This window comes from Vanellus vanellus (assembly GCF_965231255.1).
Source record: "Vanellus vanellus genome assembly, chromosome: 4".
Taxonomy (NCBI): domain Eukaryota; kingdom Metazoa; phylum Chordata; class Aves; order Charadriiformes; family Charadriidae; genus Vanellus; species Vanellus vanellus.
This window is the reverse complement of record NC_138909.1, coordinates 6765536-6788358: the sequence shown is the minus strand read 5'-3', so window position 1 is coordinate 6788358 and position 22823 is coordinate 6765536. Positions and strand designations below refer to the sequence as shown.

Below are 22823 nucleotides of genomic sequence, written 5' to 3'. Positions count from 1 at the left end.
CTACAGGAAAAAAATGGGGTTTATTATTTTGTCTTTTCTGCAGAAGAACTAACCAACGTTTTCTTCTAGGGGTCTTCAGTGCACAGATCTCAGGGAACACTCCTTCCTGCAGGGGTGCCTCCTGTAAGGGACCAGCTAGCAGACTACTGCAGGCTCCTCCAGAGCCTGGTAGAACAGCAGGAAGCATACGCACCTACGCCTCGGGCGCTGGTATACTGAGCTAACACAGGCAGAAAACAAATGTGCCATGTTTAACACCGAGCAATAATTCTTAAATAGTTCAATAAATCTTCCTCAGGGGAATTTGGTCTGTTCTAAATATTCTTATTTAGGTGTGGGATTTTTCATTTCCCATGACATGTGTCCCCCCCACAAAGGCAGAAGTCCTTCCTTCACCTGTCAATAAGGGCGTAAGATGAAAACACGAAGACACTGGCTTGGAGGCACAGCCCTTACCCAATCCTGCAGCTGCCCACTATGTAATTTAGTAACACGTGCTGGCCTGGCCAGCAGCAGTGGAAGGACTCAAGTCTCCTCTGCTCCTGGCAATAAATCAGTCTGGTGTGATTCTGCCCAAAGGCTTATTATTGAACATGCCACTCCACTACACATAAGCCATGTAGAAGAATTCCTTATAGACGCGCACCATGTTTTCTGGGGCACCCCAAAAAAAAAGGAATAAAATAAGAAAAGGAGGTTTGTGTATCTATACACAAACACACACCCCTAAAAAGACAACTTGTGAAATTAGCCCATATTTAAAACTCAAAAACCAATTAAGTTCTCCCAAAACCATATAGATCCTCATGTTTTGTCTGTTCAATGTCTCGAGCAGCTATTACTTCTACTGAGCAACACCACTACTATTCTAGAAGCATAATCCTCTTCAACACATGCTCCCTTCCCAGTGTGCTTCAAATAGATTTTTCAACCTGTCCCTGAACGTTAAACAAGGAGTGTTTGGTTTTTAATTATTATGGTAGGAAGTCTGAGGAAAGGAAAAAGATTTAGACTGTCAGGCTTGTCAGTGCAATTTCTCTCTTAGCTGTGCTTCAACCATTTGGCCTCCAGAGCATACATTAACAAAACATTACCCTGTTAGTTCAGCACTTAGCAGAACAAAGCTTTAACAAAACAGCAAAATGCATAATAATTTACCTTTCAAGATTGGTATGTGTTCTCTGCCTCCCGTTTACTTGTGCTTTTTCATCATCTTTCTTTGCTGGAATTATTGTGGGATCCAAGCCAAATAGTTCTTGAAGTTGTCCATAAAGCTCAGAACGGTTGTACACATGAAATTCAAAGTCATTCACCATAATATACAGTCGTGTTTCTGCCTTTGGATCTAAACAAATAGTAGGAAAAGAGTTTCTAATTCTATTCCAACATTCCCTTGCAACATTTACAGTTTTTCAAATAGGCAGTGATGTTGCAAAAACAATCTATGCAGTAGTGAACAGCTGCTGAAGTATACTGCTGAAGTACATATTACAAAACAATAAAAAACTCCACAAAATAATTACACCGTTCCAAGCAAATCAGTGAAACTTGGCAAATAAGACAGTTGCATAAAAAATATGAAACCTGAAAGGTATTTCACCCTTAGGTCACAATCTAAAAATAAATCCAGGCAGGAGCTGCACAAAATGGTAAATGATGTTTAATCAGACTCATGTATAAAAACCAACAAACAAAAACCCCTCTTGATGCACAGCACAGAACCCTCGGTGCCAACTTCTGCCTTTTACCACAGATATCAGTACTTGAGACCAATTCAATCTCAAAACCCAAAAGCTTTGTGGTACAGCAGGCCTGAACTGGGAAAAAAAGCTTTATTTTACAGAGAAACAGAAAACATTAATATGCAGAACTAACAAGAAGCATAGTCATTTTGCACAATCAGTCAAGATTTTCAAAAATGTAAAATTTTACCTGTGATATCAGCTTGACTCTCTGATACTTAAAAACTAGTTTAACAGCTGTTGATCACATACAGAGCTGTTTGTGACATACTTTGGCATACTTTTGCCTTAGATAGTATGACCTAATTATGTAGTTAATGTGAGGAAAAAGCTCGCACAATTTCCCCCTAATTACCCAGTTGAAAGAGTGCCCATTAAACATTCACTCAAGAGACCTGAGCTGCTCTAAAACCTGATCTGGTCTTTCTAAGTCAAAGAGACTTTAGGAAGCTGAAGCATCAATGGCTATTACAGCAGTCCCAAATCTGTAACTCAGGGGGTACAACCTGAAGTCAACATTTCCCACAAACACTAGAAATTAAAAAGTCAGAGCGAACACCGCTGCTGTTGTGGTCAGGGTCAAGAGAAGAAATGCAGCTGCCAAAGAACCAAAGTTTAGACACAGCTGCTTTATTAAATGCACCCTCTTTGCTAACAAACTCATCTGTCCCCCGATGTTACGCATCTATACAACACTCTGTCCCAACAACAGCAACCCACCTTTTACCCCTCACACCTAAATTACCAGAAATTTCTGTATCATTATGAAAAAAAAAAAAAGTATAGTAAGACTCCAGAAAGCACTGACATCAGTTTTCTTGAACAGGAGACAAAGAAAAGTTAATGAGCCAGTTTCAGTTCCTTCCTGTTTTCATAAAAGCACTATCAAATCCATTTGTTGGTAATGTTAACTCGCATCAATAAGATATAGGCAAAGGATGACATGGACAAAGATTGTGATACACAATTGATCACCTGGGAGACTCAGTATCATCAAGAACACAAATTAATGTAATTTTTCAATTCCTGGAGGAAAGCATTAGACTTCATTAACTAAATGAAATCATATGTAATAATTCATTTCTTTAAAGGGGATTTGAAGAGACAACTATCTTTTTCCTAATAACAAAAATAAGATTTCACCTCTCCACACCAATTTGATTGCCTGACACTTTTAGAAAAGAAAAAAAAAGGGAGAGGGGGGGGCAAGCGCATCTGAATGTCATATAGTTAAATGATCCAAAGAAGCATATGTGTAAGTCATGTAAAAGTAACTACCAGATTGATAGCAAAACACTTAAATTTTATCAACATTTGTTGGAATCAAGGTGACTAACGTAGCCAAGGTTTTGACATTTGCTTCCTACAGAGTTTAATCAAGATGTATTAGTTATTTATTATTTACTTAAATGTTTGCATCATACCTACTCAAAGAATTCAACATAAATATACCCACTAAATAAAACCTAACACAAACATGAAACAACTCGCTCCCAACAACAAAAAGTAGAGGAACTGGTTCTCAAAACAGTATTCCCCCTTCAAAAAGTACGTCACAAACTACACTATACAGTTTTACAATGTGAAAATTGATCATCTGCTGTGATACCTAAGCTAAGGCATCTGGGTCTGCCCTATTCACCACATACTCCAACTTTTGTTCCTAAACCACTTTCATTTCTTGAGTATGTACAAAACCTACTCTCAAGTCCCAGTCCGGTTTACTTTAACACTCAAGGCAGGAAGACAACCCACATACTTGACTTTTTCTACAAAGTCCTTTTAACATCGGTATGACATGCCTAGTACAAACATAGTGCCGTGATGAAAAACAGATTGCACTTGCTAGGTTGAACTGAGGAACGTTTGAAAAACCACAGCAGGAAATCAATAATCACTATCCAAACTTTTTGTGGTTCAAACCTCTTATGCAAGGAGCTGTGATTGAGTCTTTATAAGAAGCATCCTTAAATTACAGTGCAACCCAAGTCCTACAGCAACATTTATTTTAGATGCCAGTGGGCAGGTAGACAATGCAGCAGTTTTGATAGGTTAGCTTTCCTCTTCTCAGAAGAATGGTAACAAAATAATTTTCTTAGCTTTAGAACAAATGTGAAAAAAATACCCACTACAATGCAAAGCAATTTCATTTTTCCTTTTTCTGACACAAAGCTGTAACAGTAGTGCTTGCTAGCATCCATTACTGTAATCTATCCATTGATCATAAACACATATCGACTACCAGAGGTTCAATAGGAAGAGTACACTGTAAAGCATTTTGCAAAGCACATACACCGGAGTGAAGGGAACTGTTCTCCAAGTTTGCCGTCTTTTTCCTAATAACCTTCACCCTTCTCTGACCAACTTCAGATCCTGCTTCTTGCTCAGTTTTTATTTCTTTGTGTATCCTCACAAGGCTTGAAAAGTCAGAGGTCAGCATCATCTGGCAGGCGCTGCCACATTCTTCAGCTCCTCAGGAAGAAGGCCGAGAAGCCATGTGATTAGAAAGCAGTTATCAGGGAAAAATATTCCCAATAACACATGAACGTATTGCATGGGCACGTGGAACAATACTGGATTTTTCTTACCAACAGGAGTAAGCTGAATTTATATCAAGATTGAATATGTAAATCCTAGCATTAAAAACAATTTTACTTTGGCATAACTTACAGAACATGTCAAGTACTCAACATCACTCAATCTTTTTAAAAAGTCACTTATTTTGCTTCCAGGGAAGACTTTACAACTTGTATGACTGGGTTGGATGAACACTGAAGCCCTGTCTGGTTCTAAAACCTCTGAATATATGAATTAATTTCTAGTCCTTCTCCTCCCACAAGCTCAGTGGGGAATATATGAATCTGCAGTACCTTAAGCACATTCCTTCAGGAGACGGAGACACATACAAGCTTCATACACATTTGAACAGACAAAGTTAGCTTTTAGAAAATTTAAGATGTCCCCACGCTGAAGTTCAGTTCCTTGCATACAATTGTAATGGTGCTTAACGTTGATAAACTCACCACTGAAAACTGGATTATCGAGTGCAGTCCTTTACCAAAGAGGTGATGGCAAGGACACCTGAAATGACCCGAAAGGGAGTTTCCTTATTAAGGCCTCCAAGTATTTCAGGATCCTTCACTAGCCTTCCCTTTGTGCACAAAAACCCTCTCCTCTAACATTCTAAGTACCTCTCAGAATAAAATAGAATGAGGTTACATTATTTCTACACTAACAGGACTTTAAGTTCATCACCACTATGAAAAAACAAAATCCCGTTCCTATAGCATTTCCCATTATTTTTAGGAGCACCTAAAACCTGCACTTCAGTGCAGTTTAAAAAACAAAAAGCCCACAACACTGGGAAACTAATTGTTGTTGCTTATATCTCAGTCTTCATAAAATGTATTTTTTCCAAGCAAAAATATGAAAATATTTAAGGCTTGTGTTTTATAAGAATCTGGTGGGATTTTACATTGTCAATAGCCCTGATTCAGTCTAAGTGTTTTCTATAGGAAAATCTCAGCTCTATTTTCGTTTTTTTGTTTTATGAAGGATCTGAAACAAAGGTATGCATCAGTAACGTCTAGCTACAACAGGTTTTCCAATCATTCTCTGTGGCAGCTGTAAGGAAGTAATCCTTGAACAAAACATAAATCTTAAGATGCAACATACCATGAGCCTTCGCAATTTAGTCAGGTACAGGTATTTCTCTTGCAATCAACCAGATTAAATTGTATTGGGAAGAACAGACTAAGAATCATTAAAGGAAAAATAAAATCTTCAAAGTTAAAAACTAAAGCATCTCTGTTAAATAATCAAAATGTAAAGTGAGCAAGGTTATTTTTCCTAGGAAAACGCGTAATTATTTAAGAGAGTATTTTATTCACATTACTTTGTGGTCAGACCTATGTGCCTATGACCTCCTTGGTTACTTGTATTATTTGTCCACTAATTATGCAGTCTTAAATGCCAGCAGAAAAAGTTAAAGCCTTGCAATACTGCCAAGCAAAAATACCACCATAAAAGACAGACACAACTATCTTTATTGCATTAGGTTCGATTCATTTTTTCATTCTGTGAGCCACTAGAGAAATATGTTTTAACTAGCAGATGAAGAAAATTCTATGAAAACCTGTTGGACAATAACCTGTGGTTGGAAAAAATCTAATTAACTCTAAGCCTAGGTTCCACTTTTTGAATTAGTCTTCCTATACTATAAAGAACTTGAATTGTGTCCTATCACCTCAGAGGCTTAGTAATGCCTCAATAAAAAGAAGCGAGCAACTCTTCCTAATTCATATCACTATATTGAACGGTGTCTCATATTTACCTGCATCACATGCATGCAGTACTCCTACCACTGTTGAGTTGGTACTGACAAAGCAACATCTGTACAAGCTTGCTGACAAGTCTAAGAAGCTTCACACCAAAGGCGGCTTCCAAAGGGGAGATGGGAAAAAAAAGCAGCCCTCCAAAGTTCAATGACCCTCTCACTTAGTGCCCTCCGCCACTGTAGAGTTGCCATTTCTGGACCTCCTTGAATCAGCAATGGAGCTGTGATGCTTAAAAAGTCAAGACAGACAGGACCCGGGACTCATTCAACCAGATTCTAATCCTACAAATGACTAAGCACACATCACAAGGCTACTTATGTTTCCTCACAGTGTTTTCCACAGATACAATTAATCTCTTGCATCCAGTGTTAATCATCCCTCTTCAGCCAGAGATAAGGAAGAAAAATAAATTATTTTTTCACACTTCCCCACTTCTATGACCACAGATGTCATCAAGACAGAGTGTTATCAAATACTAAAGAATGTCCCCTACCTTTTGCTAAAATACTCGCAGCACAACACTAAAACTTGAAAAGTAAAATCACTTCCAGAAGATAAGTCTCCAGTTATCAGAGTTATAAACTTCAATATAGGGTCAATTATGCTTAGACTACAGCTAATGAAGGCTACTATTAAGGTTATTGGTTTGTCTTAAGAGGGTTCAAGTCCCTGATAACGAATCCTGTATTTATATCATTGTATTGTTCTAGTCTACTAATGCAGATCAACCAGTTAAAAGAACCCATACCTTCTGATGATTCAATGTACTTCAGGTAAATATTAACAAATCAATTACACACATGCGATCGTGCAAAGGAAGTGTTTTTCTCTAGGCTACCTGTAAACTTAAACTTTGAAACCTTTTTGAGAAACCTACCATGCTGCTTCTGTTTAGGGTTGTACATCTTCCACCAGCGAAATATGATAAATCCATCTTGAATTCTAAATCAAATAAGTTAGATAAAACAGAAGATAAGAGAGTGATAATCCAAAGTCCTATATGCAGCTGCATGAGATGTTGCCTTATGCAGAGATCTGCAGCTGCAGTAGTATACAAGCGATATTAAAGCACGAAGCATTACAGCATAAAGCACACAGTATAATATTACACAATTACTGCATTAGCTGAAACTTGAGTAAAACACCATATCCACTGCCCTCTCAAGCCCTTCCAAATTTAACAATAAGAATAAAAATTACAAACTATTCGCTAGTGTGTGGTTCACGAAACCAATTATTCTCAATTCCAGTAAATAAATGTAAACCACTTGGCCAAAATGAATCTTCCAGACTTAAGAGCGGGAGCATGAGGGAGCGAAAAACATTAATGAAACATTAATGCAAACTCTAAAGTGTTTTCTTTTACAAATACTAAGGACAACTAGAATCTTATCCAGTACTCACTTCCAATTGGTAACATTCAAACAGGAAATGAGCTAACACGTAGCTAAGAATGTCTAAATGCTACTAGCAAAGAGTCAGTTTATTTTTAAAATTTATAAATATATTCTTTGCTCATTTGTAAGATGGTATTTGATACGTTATACCCTCACATTTATTGTATTTAAAATTATAATTTAGAAGAGCAACTCCCTTGGAAATCTGTACCTGATAGACATGTCTTCTGTGATGAAATAGATTTCACGAACCATGACTTTTCCAGATAGCACAGAAAACGAAAAGGAACCTAGTGTGAAAAAAAAAAAAAAAAAAGGGTTTATTAGACATTAGTCTAAAGTTGTTGATGCTTTATTTTCTGAACAGGAAGAATATAGTATTCAATTACCTGAAATAGGTTTACTGGGTATGTTGAGTTTTCCCTTTGAAAACAGACTGACTTTCAGAGGAGAAGGGAAGCCAGAGATTCAGAACATACATGACAAAAAGCACGCAAATCTAAAAGGTTCTGGGTTTGGCACCACCCAAGAATACAACACTAGTCACTCAGGAACAAAGGTGCCTTGCAAAGCTTGTGAAAAAAGTTAGGAAAGCTATTTTGAACATTTACAGTACCAAGCCATTGTATGCAAGACTGTAATTAGAGAAATAAAGATTCCTGACAAAATAATTTTTCAAGTTTTAAATGGCTATAAAGTTTTCAGTCCAATTATTACGACAAATTGTGTTTACAGCAGGAAGGATTAATAATCATGAAAAGACCAGAAGGTAGTGCAATAGCCCATATTTTTCCTAAGGCTTTTCACCTCACTCGCAGAAAGTTAAGTAAACCATGATTTTTTTTTTTTATAAAAAAAAAAATCAACATTAATCAATTGAAGCCAAGCTGTAAATTATGGGATTTAATTAATGTTATGCTCCTCTTACTGATTAAGTCTATAAAGAACACTATATATTTGGCCAGCTATGGCCAGCTGTCTTTACTTAATAGCAATTTCACAGAGAAATTTTAATAAAAGCCTATAGATCAAGTGTAGCAGCCAATAATATTTCATCTATATTACTGTTTAAAAAGCTGGTTTTGAAGATTGTTTGGATTACAGTTCTCAAATTCTTAAGGACACAAGCAAATTATTGCAGGTGTCCCTGGAAGTCAAGTGTGGGCGGGATTTTTTGGTTTTAAGTTTTCACTACATTTATGATCAATAGTTGCAGAAAAAGTCCAGAACCAAAGTCACCGTTATTCTGGCAAGCAGACAGAGGAAAATATGGAAGAATAAATGAAAGAAAATTAAAAGTGCAATCAGAGTGAGGTTGTGGGACACAGCCCTCTGTGATTCAGCACCAGATATTTTTGTAATGTGGGTGAGTGCCCAAGTGATTTGTACTGACCTGTTTTATTCAAAAATGTTTTAAAAAATTAAAAAAAAAAAAGTTAATGGATTTTGATGCAAATGTTCTAGCCAGTATGAATTCTACATACCACAGTCCCAGTATGGATTAACATGATCTGTTGTTCTGACAGCTTATTTAGAAAGCAAGGACACTGCCACAACAGCAAGTCACGGCTACTGTGCCCCTCTGAGCCCACTCCAGCAGTTGCTACCCACACTTCAGACCCCGTATAACCAACCTCAAAGGTGCAGGGGAGTGGGAAGCTGCAGCCCTTAACACCATGAGACAAATTCAGAAGCAGATCAGGCAGGTTCCATGGGGGACTGAGGAGAGATATGGATTTGATGGGTGGACTGTTCAGTGGATGAGGAGTGGGTTGGACAGTCGCATACAGACGGTAGTGGTCAAAAGCTCAATGTCCAGATGGAGATCGGTGACAAGTGGTGCCCCTCAGGGATCCATACTGGGACTAGTACTGTTTAATATCTTCATCGATGACATAGACAGTGGGATTGAGTGTGCCCTCAGCAAGTTTTCAGATGAAACCAAGCTGAGTGGTACGGCTGACACGCTGGAGGGACAGGATAGCATCCAGAGGGACCTGGACAGGCTCAAGAAGTGGGCCTGTGTGAACCTCATGAGGTTCAACAAGGCCAAGTGCAGGGTCCTGTACCTGGACTGGGTGAACCCCTGGTATCAATAGAGGCTCGGGGATGAAGGGATTGAGAGCAGCCCTGCCAAGAAGGACTTGGGGGTACTGGTGGATGAAAAGCTGGACGTGAGCCGACAATGTCCACTCGCAGCCCAGAAAGCCAACCGTATCCTAGGCTGCATCAAAAGAAGTGTGGCCAGCAGGTCAAAGGAGGTGATTCTGCCCCTCTACTCCATTCTCGTTAGACCTCCACCTGGAGTACTACATCCAGCTCTGAAGCCCCCAACATAAGAAGGACATGGACCTGTTGGAGCGAGTCCAGAGGAGGGCCACAAAAATGACCGGAGGGCTGAAGCACCTCTCCTGTGAAGACAGGCTGAGAGAGTTGGGTTTGTTCAGCCCGGAGAAGAGAAGGCTCCAGGGAGATCTTACAGTGGCCTATCAGTAACTAAAGAGGGCCTACAGGAAAGATGGGGACAAACTTTTAACAGGACCTGCTGCAATAGGACAAGGGGTAATGGCTTTAATCTAAAAGAGGGAAAATTTAGACTAGATGGAAGGAAGAAATTTTTTACACTGAGGGTGGTGAAACACTCGCACAGGTTGCCCAAGAGGTGGTAGACACCCCATCCCTGGAAACATTCCAGGTCAGGTTGGAGAGGGCTCTGAGCAACCTGATCTAGTTGAAGATGTCCCTGCTTATGGCAGGGGGGTTGGACTAGATGACCTTTAAAGGTCCCTTCCAACCCAAACTATTCTATGATTCTATGACACTAACCATTATGATTCCAGAGCTTTGAAAAAGGGGTAATGGAAAATGTACAGATTTTAAGTAAACAAATTATACAGACTAAACAGAAAAAAGTAAATTTGACTTAAAATTAAAAACCTGTCAAGTGAACTTTAATATAAAATAATGAGACTTCAGTGAAAAAGGGGCTGTTTTTTCTACCTACACCAGGAATCCTTCCCTAAAGCATGATATTGAACTTCTTAAATTAAACCCATGCTGATCATTTTCAAATTACTATAACAAAGGAACACTTGGGTTTTACTTCACGTTTTTAGCAAATTGAGGTGTAATAAAAAGCAGTAGATAAGCAGCAGCATTACAGTAATCATAACTTACCAATATGGATGTAGCCATGTTTATATAATCTGTTAAGAACCAATGTTAAAATGAGTCCAATGTTCCGGGAATTATAATAAGTTAGGTAGATAATCCATCCACAAGACAATATTGTTGCTGTTGAAAGATTAAAATGAATTAAAGTATTTTTAAAAGTATGCTGACCTAGATAAAAGCCTTACCTATTAAGACTATAAAGCACAGAATTCTTCCTACTCTCCGGAAAAAAAAAAAAAGGAAACCAATGGGACACTTTAATGGGTGTTTTCAGAGAGATGCTGCGAGAAGGGTGTGAAGACATGGGCGGCAAAAAAAGAAGGGGAAAGGAAATTCAGAAAAATATAAATTCTTCACTGCTTTTCCATTCCCCATATAAAAATAAAACCAACTATCCTCCAGAGCACCCGCAAAAGGCACCACATATTTCATTACATCCCTTATCATCCAAAAAGTTAAATTTCATAGACAAATCATAACACGCATTACCCTACATGGTCATTTATTTTAAAACACCCAAAAAAATCCAACACCACAAAAGTCATACTACATTCCTCCGCCAAACTGTGACCTGTAACTTCAATTTCTAGTCTTTCATATCTTAGCACAGGAAACAACATTATCACATCTGAAACCACTTCCTAAGTTGCTGTATCCTGAGAGAAATGTACGGGTTCTTGGGTTAGCAGAAATCTGTCAATAGCTCAGGCATGGAATTTGATAGGAGAAAAAAAAAGGAAATAGCAATCCAATGAGAAACATGTTTAAAAAAAAAAAAAAATTAGGTCTGCTAATCCCCAAAGTAAATTTTAGTTTAGTTGATTAAGAACTAGTAACCTACTTATAACTACAAGGGTTCTCAAATCTTCCAGAAGGACAAACCCAAAAGGAAAAGGACTGCCAGGGAACAGACTAGCTCTATCTCCCTTTACTGATAATTACCATTCAGTTTCATCCAAAGCAGAGCAGGCAAGAAAGCAATTTTTATATTTGAGGTATCTCTACTCATTATACTAACTGAACTTTGTAAAAGAAGTTTTTCATTTATGTATACACTTCATACTGAAAAAAAATCAGATTTATGGTGCCTTTTATGGGAAATCTGAAGTGCAGAAATGCATACGGGTATGATGCCTTTACTCTGCAGAGAGTTCAGGTGATTAGTCAAAAAAAAACCAAACCAACCAACCAACCACACACACAAAAAAAAAAAAAAAAAAAAAAAAAAATCACAAAAATAACCTGTCCTTTTACTGCCCCTTATTTTTTTTTTTTTTTTGCAGTGGGATGCTCCACTACTTTGTAACACCACCTATGCTTTGCTGAAAGATGAGAATGTAGAAGAGAGACTTGCATGAGTGTCTTTTCCTTACTGGAAAATTGATCCAGTGTGGCCAAAGTTTGAGTAGCTCCTACACTTGGGCAGGTAAGCTGTTTGACACGTGAAACAAACCAAATCTGTGTGGATGATTACACAAGAACAAAGTAGGGAGGGTTAAAGGTACACCCCAGGAAAGAAACCGCTCTCAGCAGCCAATGAAGGCACACTCCAAGGACAGCGTTCACCTCCCATCACTTTCAGATGAGTAAGTTACTCACTGCTGGTCCTCTATCAATGTAGGGAGAAAGGTGGAATGACTCACAATCAAAGGGTCTCATTCCAGTAATAAAACTTAACTTAGCTGAGACTAAAGTTCAACTACACACTTAACTGCGAGATACCTAAAGCCAAGTGCAGTTTCCAGGCACTATAGTCCTAATCCACTGCCTTTACCACTAGTCTCACCTCTGCCACAAATTGTAGCCTTTTCATTTCCCTCACCAAATTTAGTCTCTGCTATTAAGTGACAGGTCCCATAAACTCTATTCATCTCATTATTGTATTCTCGATTTTAAAAGCCTCTTCACTGAAACTACATTTTGGAAATTACATATGGAAAGTTTTGCCGTATGTGATTTTTAGGAAGTATTCTAGAACTGAGCAACAGCTCTTTGTGGAGCATGTTCATTTCCAGAATTCAGCACCTCTTTTACTGGGATAAATAGCTGCTTCGGGATTCAGGAGAAGAAACTGTTTACATCCTTTTTTATTCTCTTATAACAGGATGCCATAGGTCAGCAGGTGAAAGTGAAGGAGGAATGGCTGGTTGAAACTGGGTCAGTTAATAAATATTATTTTAATGTGGTTTTATCCAGACCTCATAACAACAGGAGGCTACCCAGCTTTTTCTGTTGCGTAATTGTTTCTAGAATACCAGGTGGTTTCTTACAATTAAAGAGATAAGCAGCTCCCCAAAACTGCATAACCATATATAGGTCATTCTGCCCACAGGAAAAGGGGATGGCCTGTATTATCTCTTGAAGTTCCACCCACCCTTGTGTGAAAAAGAAGTTTGTAACTTTAATATATTCATACAAATAAGAAAGCTAAGCAAAGTTTTTTGTTTAAATTACAGCTGTTATGTGGAATTGCTTATATCCTCCATACTTTTCAAGTAGAATTACTAATAGTTTGCTCTAAGAATCCAGTGCAGAGAGGCGAAACCAGAGAAAGAAAATGCTGCGGGCTGCAATTTAACAATTTTATTCTTTGGTGAAAGACCTGAACATCTTTAAGTCTCAAGTCAAAGCTTTCAGAGTCAAATTTTTCAAATGTGTTCTGCATCTGTTCCACATTTCACCATGAGCAACTATCAACATGGTGACTTCCTTTATTTTCACCTTAATTACACTTAGAATGTTATGTTGAGTACAAACTTTCTATGTCAACATATTAAAAGTGAAATAACTAATATTCAGAAAGTACCCTCAGCTAATTTGCCGATGTTATTTTTATTCAGTTCGGCCTACTGAAAAATGATTCCAGTGCATCATTAGCCAAGAGACATGCTTTAACTTCCCAGAAGTCAAAAAATAAAGTTATTTTTCCTGTGCTGCCCCTCACTCCAGGTTTAAGAATCAAGGCTGAAAACCAGGTATTAACTACCTTTGGAAAAGTCCAAATTCATCACACGCTTCTGGCACTCTCATCTGGACCTGAATATAACTTAATTTTTATTTTGCTGTCCCTGACCTGTCTGTTTGTAGATTCAGAAAATAAAAGTACCTACACACAAATATAAACAATAGCACTAGTGTTATAAAAAAAATTAGCATACGTTAATCAGGCACATTTACAAAAACAGCCCATAGCCGAGTACACAATGGTTTGGCTTAAAGGTTTATTGTGGCACACAATTTATTCTACAAGTTATATCATTAAACACAATAGTCTTTATATCACTATTCAAACTACACCATATTAAATAGCAGATATGTACATACTGGCATAACGAAGTTATTGTATCTGCTTGCCACGTGCAACAATGTTAATCCTTTGTTATGGTATTACAGTTAATCACCAGCTTACTTTGGTGTTAGAAAAAACTTCCGTCATGGAGAGTAGTTCTCACTGAGTTATTTTGCAGAGTCCCAGTTGTAGAGCATCGTCCTTTGCACATTAGACTTATCTCCCAAGTGTTGCAGCACAGTCAGTATTGGAAACAGTTCTGTATTTTTTCTTTCTGAATTACTTAAGTAGCATTGCCATACCTCGCTAAGCAGCTATTTGACAAATAAAATTCTATTTTCATTGTTTTGATGTAATTTGGTAAGAAATTGGATATTGGTATGCCAACATTTAGAGAAGCACATTTAAAATTGCAAACAAAAAAAACCATTTAACCAAAACAATAGATTCACCTCACCTACTAACAGCCAAACAACATTGGAGTCATGTTCTGTTAGGAAGTCTTCCAACTGCGTGATACTTGGGACAAAACTGTCATTTTTTCGTTGATCCATTGCTAAACTGTTTTTGCACCAGCACCTATAGAACTGAAGGCAAAAAAAAAAAAAAAAAAAAAACCACACAACATCAAAACCAAAATGAGTAACAAGCACAGTACGGTTTGGAGAAAATCGAGTATCTACCATGTTAAATAATCTCTAATAGTCTGTTTCACACAAATATGACTTTACTTGTTTCATTCCTTCAATAGCATCTTCATGACTCCCGGCTACCCTTTCTTCTACTTTAGAGCTCCAGAAACACTTTCACTCATCTCTGCTGAAACAGAGTTTCCAGGCACGTGCCTCCCTAAAACAGATTACAGATCAACAGAATGCCAGAATACGCTCTCTGAATTTAGTACCCTCAGTGCCCTGTAGCGCATATAACAGCAAATGAATTTATAAAACTGTTGTACCATAACAGTAAGTCAAAAGGTAACTAAACATACAAGTAGAAATGAGTCTGTATTAAGCCTTCTAACATTCAAAAAGTGAGTATGAGACAAAAGGAGACTGAACCCTTTGCCCCCACAGAAGGAAAGGCCGAAGCAGACACTTGAGGGAGCTATGGAAAATTCCCATAACCTCTCGATCCACTGTATCCATTAACTCTCTTGCTTTAGGATGGATTTGCATCATTGTATGAAAAAGTGACTACACAGTATCTCTGTTATAGAGAGAAAAAAACCAGTCCCTCTGATCTTACACACTTATTCAAACCATCCATAAATCATCTTGCAACTGGGTTATATTAATTAAGTGTGATTAACAGGGAGTAGCTCAACTCAGTAACATATGTAATTACACAGCAGTATTTTACTTGCATTAGTTTCATTTGAAGCCTTCTCCCTTGGACATTATCTGTCAACCTTCTTACAGGAAGATAAGCATTAATTCTGTTTGTTGTTGTGTTTGGTTTTTGTTTTGTTTTGTTTTTTTTAACACCTTCCAGCTCCTGGCAGCCTGTCTTCCTGTCAGTATTCAACCCTCAGAAAAAAGTGAGTAGACTTTACTTCCTTTCTTTAAGAAGTCTTCGATGCTCTCCATCAAGAGCTCTACAACATAAGACTAAGTAATGTTCCTAAGACCTTAGTTTTTGAGCAGCATAACATCCTTAGAATAGTCAGTATTTAGAAGCGTTAGCAATAAAACTAACAATTTATCCAGTTTTTCCTGTAATATACACACTATCTCTCACTATTATAACTTGAAAACAAAATGTGGAAGGAGAAGTTGAAAAAAATGTGTCTTTAATGCACTTGTTCCTCCCCTACATTTGGGTAAATACAGTACCTTGAACCAAGAGCCTATGTTTTGAACTAAAATACGAGTAGAGTCACAAGAGTAAGTCCTAACTATTTGTTTGTTACCTCTTCTCTAAGAAGAAATAGAATGGGGAGGAAAGAACACAAAAGTAATAAATAGAAACAAACAAACAACAAAAAAAACCCCAACACCTGACATTACTCCTCTTTGTAGGGGAGCTAAGTTAGTAGCTTCTTTATCATCACTACCAGGAGCAATAAGCATCACACGCACATACGCACACTTTAAAAAAAGAATCCCTTGTTTTAGAAGGGACGTTACAACAGCAAATTAAAATCACATAATAGCATTGTGATTTGCTTTAAGACATTCACAGTACCTTAATAAAAAACCCACATGTCAACTTGTATTATGAAGCAGATGATGCCTCTGCGGGCAGCCTCTAAGAGCCTTTAACCCGTGAATGACAGGGTAACTGGAGAAACCAAAATCAACACTTCCAGCATAAAAGAAGAAACAACTTGGTCTTTTCCCTTTCTTACCAAGGGACAACAGGGTCACTCTCTTGTGAGCAAGACCACCGTGGAAGTGCTGTTAATTGGTGAGGACTGCCCATCACCTTAACAAACACCACCACTATTTCATCCCTCAAGAAAGCAATCTGTGGCTTTTTCCTAAGAAATTACCACCCAGTATTACGTGACACTGAGGCAGGAGATTAAATATCATTATGTTCTGAATAGGACTGTGGCAAGCCAACTCAGAGACTGCAAGTCACGGGATCCTGATAGTTACTTATTTACATAAAGACCACTTTCATAATTTTTTGTCACCACTATCCAAAACCATAAATTGGATATCCTTGGAAGTTTTCTGGAATACATTTGCTATTCACACGCAAATAAACACAGGAATCCCCCATCAGTCATCATGTGTCAATACACCATTTTGGAGCTCCAGAGCTGATCCTTTAACATCCTGCCCCACTGACAGGCACCCTTCACCCTCGATTGAGTCACCTGAGGAAGAGGACGATAGCAATGAAAGTGTACCACCCAGAAACAGGCAGCAGCAACACCTGCACTAGATGTGGGCTCTCGGTATGTGTCTAGGAGGAAGCAAGTCCTTCACCTATTTAGATTAGGAAGCAATTTTGGCCATATGAATTAGTGTAATAGAAAGGGGACGCATATAGAGACTTAAGTAGTACACACTGTTTATAATGTCCTTGTGCATTTATACAGCATGGAGGATGGAGAGGCAGGATCTGGATCATTGTGATTGTTCAGAAGAAGAGATACAGTCTTTCCAGGACCAATATTAGCTACTTTCAGTAACCGGCACTTCTTTCTGTTGACAGTCCTGCACCTATCTGCCTTTATCTTCCATGCCCTACATACTGTACTGATAGATTTAAATCGTGCATACCTCTCAGCTGCCTGCATTCATCCACCCTCTACTACATTTATTCCTATGGGCAAAATTACTTCGCAATCAGACAAAACATTAACCCTTGCACTCTCCAGGAACACTGAACCATAGGTTGATTAGCCTGTAATTTACATTCATGGTGCTACTCTATTTTTCCAAAGTAACCATATATTTTCCAAATCTTATGAGACAACTCTTGGAAGGATGAGACCCAAGCCTGGGTGGGAAACTCACTTTTACCAGCCCTGCTAATACAAGAAAGAAAACATACCAAAGAGGAAGAGAAACCCAGAACTTGATGTTTACCTCTCTGTATTTATTTCTAGTTTTTTCTCAAGGTCTCTACTGTTTTGTGATGAGCTCAGTTAACATGCCAGAACACAGTCCGAAACTGTAACAAGCGTTCTGGTTTATTTGGGCCCTTTGGGCCCCCTCCCCTCCCCTCTTTTTTTTTTTTTGTAAACCCACCTTTACCATTCAGTATGTCACTTGTGGCTCCCATTTACCACATAACATGTTAATACATACAAAAAGTATTAGCTTTCTCCTGGAAGGAGGACAACAGAAGAGGAGGATTCTGGGGCACTGCAGTGACAGAATCCTAATACGCGTTTTTATCTTCACAGCAGTGCTTTAAGGGGTTATGTGGTTTTCTTTCTGCAAATAAGACATCTGAAGCAAGGAGAGATAAAGCCAAATCCTTTATTTATGATGCCCAAACTGAAATACTTGGGGTCTGCTTTTCAGGTTGTGCATGTTTAGAGTACTTAGCGTGTTCAAAGCAGACAGTGGACTGGCTTGAAGATGTGATTGTTCGATATTGCTGTAGATTTGCTCCTCCCAGCCAGACAGGCTTTCTTCACAGCAGAAACACACACTTCAACAGACACTTAAAAAAATCATTTTTAATTACTCGTGTCACATATTAATCCATTTTTCTCAGTACTAGGAACACGCAGGTGATGTTATAATCCTGGAGGATTACATGCACTTCATTTCCAGCCCACGTCCAGCATTCCAAACTCAATCTGATTTTCACAGCAAGTATTCTATCCCTAAAAAGCCAACTACTCAAAAGCAGCTGCTTCAAATCTTAATAAACTCATTTCAATCACATCAAATAGGTATACCAGTTTTAACCTGAGCCTGACACATTAACACTTAACACCGAGAACAAAGCTCTGCTTGAACAAAAAGTCATTAAAAATTTACAGGAAGCATGCACATATGAACAAGTTGACAAAAAAAAAACCCTACAACAGAAGCCCAGCCACCAGGCTCTAAGACACCAGAGTGCAGTTGCTTGGCACAGACAGCTGCAGCCTAGGGAGCAACAACCCACCTGTAAAAGGTCTGTCCTATACCTATAGCTGAGGCCGAAGGCAACAGACATTTTATTCAGTGCCCGAGAGCATTAGGGCAATATGGGTCTTGGGCTGCACAAGACAAGGAGAAAGAGAAAGAAATGTCTGTTTATCACATCCTTTGTACCACTCTTTCTGGCACACCCTGTCGAAACAGCTGAATAAAATTGGTATCCAAAGGTGGGAAAAAAACCTTGCATTTCACGGTGTTGAGAAGAAACACTTTTACACAGTTATGAAGCGGGCAGGGAAATAACAGATGCTGCCTATCCCCTTATTATTACTAGAATTAATGAGGGGAATAAACCAGGAGTTTAAATTTGTCAGACATATTCCTCAGATCATCCCAGAAGTCAAGCACTTACCAAACATATTAATTGATGTTATTAGAGGTTAACTACCGTTCTGAGGATACTCAACTCCCAACTTGTACAACAATTACAAGCCAGTGGAGTCACAATTACACCAAAATGACACGTTAAGCAACAGGAGGTAGATCCCTCAAGTCTAAATAAACGAATGTAGATATTATGCCTGGATGCTTCACATCTCAAGTAAAGGAGCCATGCCCACAGCAGTTCCTTAGAGAAAAGTACAGAAATGGCATTTTTGCATCCTACCCACTCCATCACTTTCTTTCAAAGGGTCTGCAGCAACAACTGCTAAGAAATCAGAACTTTAGATAATTAAGTGACATTAGAAAGGAGTCTCACAAACATAAAAACAACTGGACTGAATTTTCCTCTGAAGGTATCATGACATTGTCAGCACCCAGATGCACATTATGCACATTTCACAAAACAGAAACCTGCCAACCTTGGCATCTTTCCCAAAACACTCCAGCTAGGTCCAAAGACTTCAAATCTGTCCCAGCACAGCCTAGGAAGTTCAGCTATTCTTTAATCAACAAGCAAGGGAAAAGGAAGGAAGAGAAGGAAAGTTCTCAGAAAACACATGAATACGGAAAAATAAGTGAAGTGACAGCACCCGCACAGCAATTCTGCCATCCGACATGTTGCATTGGCTTCATACCTTATACCAAATTAAAGATTAGCAGTTATTTTTTTATGAAAAGAACTAAGATTCAGGCCTATTTTCTTCCCCCTCTGCTAGTGCTTGAAGTAACAATAGCAGTAAACTGTAAACAAACTAAACTACTGCTTTAATTATACTAATGAAGTCTTTCAACAACCTCCTGCAGAAACAGCTGAATTAAAAACAGAGCACAGAATAGTCACACCTAGTTAAACCAGTGTTTGGACTGCCTTAGTTAAACATAATTTGCACTACAGTAGCTTACGTTTGTAAATAACATGTTTACTTAAAAATTAATTAAATAAAAATTAAAGTATATTCAAAGGAACTGTAAGATTCAAGATAAAAATCATTCTTACAGTAGCCTACCTGATGACATTTATTTTACCTAATAGAGAAAGAGAAACCACTAGAGAATCATCTACAGTGGAAAAAAAAAATAAAAATTTAACACACTTCTGAGAGCAGTGGGAAAACACAGAAGAAAAAAATCTAGTATTTACTGATTCAGCATCCAAGATAGCAGAAGTGATACATTTTTATCTATTTATTTTTTGTAGTACAAGACATGAGTTTTAACATGGAAGAAATCAAAGACAAACTCCTGCTATGGCAGCCAACATATAGCACTCCTTGCATCACTCAATTGCTATCATAGGAATACCTAATTGAACTTAGGATCATTGTTCATCTAATTTTAATTTTTAAAAATAAAAATCTAGCCTTGTTTAGCCTTGCCTCCCAGACTTGTTCAGGGGAGAGGGTTGTTTTCCTGCTGACATTGCCAGCTTTTGACGCTGCAGAACGAAAAAAGAACAAAAACAGAAAAAAAAAAAAACCAAACAACAGAACCTAAAGGCTCATAAGAGCAGAAATAAATAAGAACTTCCCTTATGCACGTTCCTCTTATTAAAAAAGAAAAAAAAAGGAAAATTATTCCTTTTTGGGGCTGGTCTCAACAACAAGGCAATAACTTTTTTTTCCCCTTTTTTTAATTTGAACTACAGCACGGTACCTCTGAAATATTCTATGAAATTGAGTCTTCTACACCTTATGCATAAATTTTTCCATAAGTACTTCCTCTAAATTTCTCCTCTGACACATCACCACAATTTAGAGGAAGGGGTAAATCTGCCATAAATCAAACTAAAAGTGAGTCTTGTGGCTAAATACACCACCATCCTTAAGTGAGCTACATATGTAGCTTCATGAGTGTCTGCCCCAGTCCACAGCCAACCCGAGGATTTCGGCACAGCAACAAGCACTAGAAAAAGTTACAGAAGAAGATAAGAAGTTACTAGGAGAAGGTAGAGTATCTGAACACCGCTGTAAACAAAGGATAACTCTGCATGCTGCTAACAAAGAGCAGTAAACTCTCGCCTATTTCCCACAGGATAAAATTATGCAAAAGGGCAATTACCAAAGAGCAGCTGATGCGCATTTCACTTGCCAAAGTTTTCTAACAGCATACCCAAAAGGGGTGAGTTACTTCAGCATGCCACACGTGAGGATAACAGCACTCTCTCTAGAGAAGTGTACCTCCACCCAATCAACTCGAGACAATTCACCAAGACCAAATCACCTCATGCATTAATCTGTCCACAGACACTGTCAAATTGTGCAAATTCAGGCCATGATCATCCTGATGATGACCAAACATCCCTGAACATCCATTGAGTGCCAACTGCCTAATCAGACCTCAGATACTGTTTTTACCGATTATTGTTTGAAAAACCTATTAACACACTTCTACAAACAAGAGGAGTTAGTGTAGGAGTTCCCCCTTCACTCCAGCTTTTCTTCTCAGTTGCTAAAACCTCAGGACTGCTTGTTTATATTGTCGTTAGGTTTTGCACATAAAAATTGGAAAAAAACCTGCACAGCTACAATAAAAAAAGCCACAAAAGTAGAATTAACTAATTAGATTACACAACAGAAGAACTCCCATGGCAACAATAGTGGTATTTTTCATATTAAACCTGTTGAAGTTATATATAGAGATATGTCCATTGCAGTAAATTACGAATCTTGGAAGTTTTCACAAAGTTTAGCAAAGGTTGCTGTGGAGGTCTTAAGATGGGAAACAAATCCAGACACAGATTACGACTGGGATATTGACTATATTCTCATCTTTAAAATACACCTCCACCATATTAACATGTTAAAGCATGTCATATTGACAAATTACATCCGATTTTTTTTTATTGACAATGTGACGTGCAAGCACATTATCATTACAGCTTTAGGCACACCAAAAAGCAGGTGCACTTTGTGTTAAACCAGTGCGTGTGTGTGCGTTAAACCCTGAGGGCCGGCGACACTGGCAGAGACCGTGCCTCACCGGCCAGGAAAAGGGAAGAGCAAAACTTTCCTCACAGGCCAAACCAAACCGGGAGTGCCTGAACTCCTGTCGCCTCACCTCACTCCCTTTCTGCACAGCGTTAACCTACAAAAGACATACGCAAAAAGAAGGGGGAACAAAACCAAGAAAAAAAAACACCAAACCAACATAAAACCCAAACAGGAACCCGTGAAACCGGAGGGGCTTCCTCTCGCACCGCTTCTACGGAGAGCGGAGGGAGGAAAGGGGCCACGCCGGTACCGGCAACACTACGCCCCGTCGGGCGGAGGAGGCAGCAAGGGTCTGAGGGGTCGCCTCCCCCTCAGCACCGGCGGACGCGGAGGAGGCCCCAGCCCGCTGCTGGCCCCCGGGCCCCTCACAGCCGTCCCGCTCGCGGGCTTTTCCCTCTCGGAGGCCGCCGGCGGCGCGGCCTGACAGGCCCAGGGAACGGCGGCGGGGCCGACCCCTCCGCACCAGCCCCCGCCCCGCCTTCAAGCGGACCCAGCCCGGTGGGAACGGCAGCACGCCCCCGCCCCGCCCGCCGCGGGCAGCCCCCGCCCGGTGCCCCCTCCCCGCCGCACTTACGCCATCGCCCTCCGCGGCGGCTTCACCACAGACCCGGAAGCGGCGGCGGCAGCGGCGGCGGCTGCCGGGGCCCTCCCGCACCTCACGGCGAAGGCCGGGCCGCCCCGCCCACAGCGCCGCCGGCCCGCAACGCCGCCGCAGCCAACCGCGAGGCGCCGCCGGGCGGCGGGGCCAATGGCGAGGGCGGTGGCTCGCCGAGGAGGCGGGAAGAAGGGGGACGCGCCGCCAATCGCAAGAGGCGGTGCCGGCTCTGTGTGCGTGCGTGCGTGTGTGTGTGTGTGTGTGTGTGTGTGTGTGTGTGTGCACGCGCGCGTGTGTGC

General features: G+C 39.5%; 1 protein-coding gene across 1 annotated transcript in view; it reads right to left on the bottom strand.

Moving 5' to 3' along the window:
• BLTP1 (bridge-like lipid transfer protein family member 1) overlaps positions 1-22595 on the bottom strand; it is a 120083-nt gene extending 97488 nt beyond the window's left edge. Inside the window, exons 1-6 of the mRNA XM_082482267.1 lie at positions 22504-22595; positions 14397-14526; positions 10654-10770; positions 7688-7766; positions 6957-7021; positions 1159-1345 (exon numbers count right to left, since the gene is read on the bottom strand). Coding sequence (XP_082338393.1) covers positions 1159-1345; positions 6957-7021; positions 7688-7766; positions 10654-10770; positions 14397-14493 — 545 coding nt within the window. The 5' untranslated portion in view covers positions 14494-14526; positions 22504-22595. The remainder of the gene's footprint in view (positions 1-1158; positions 1346-6956; positions 7022-7687; positions 7767-10653; positions 10771-14396; positions 14527-22503) is intronic.
• Positions 22596-22823: the final 228 nt, after the last annotated feature.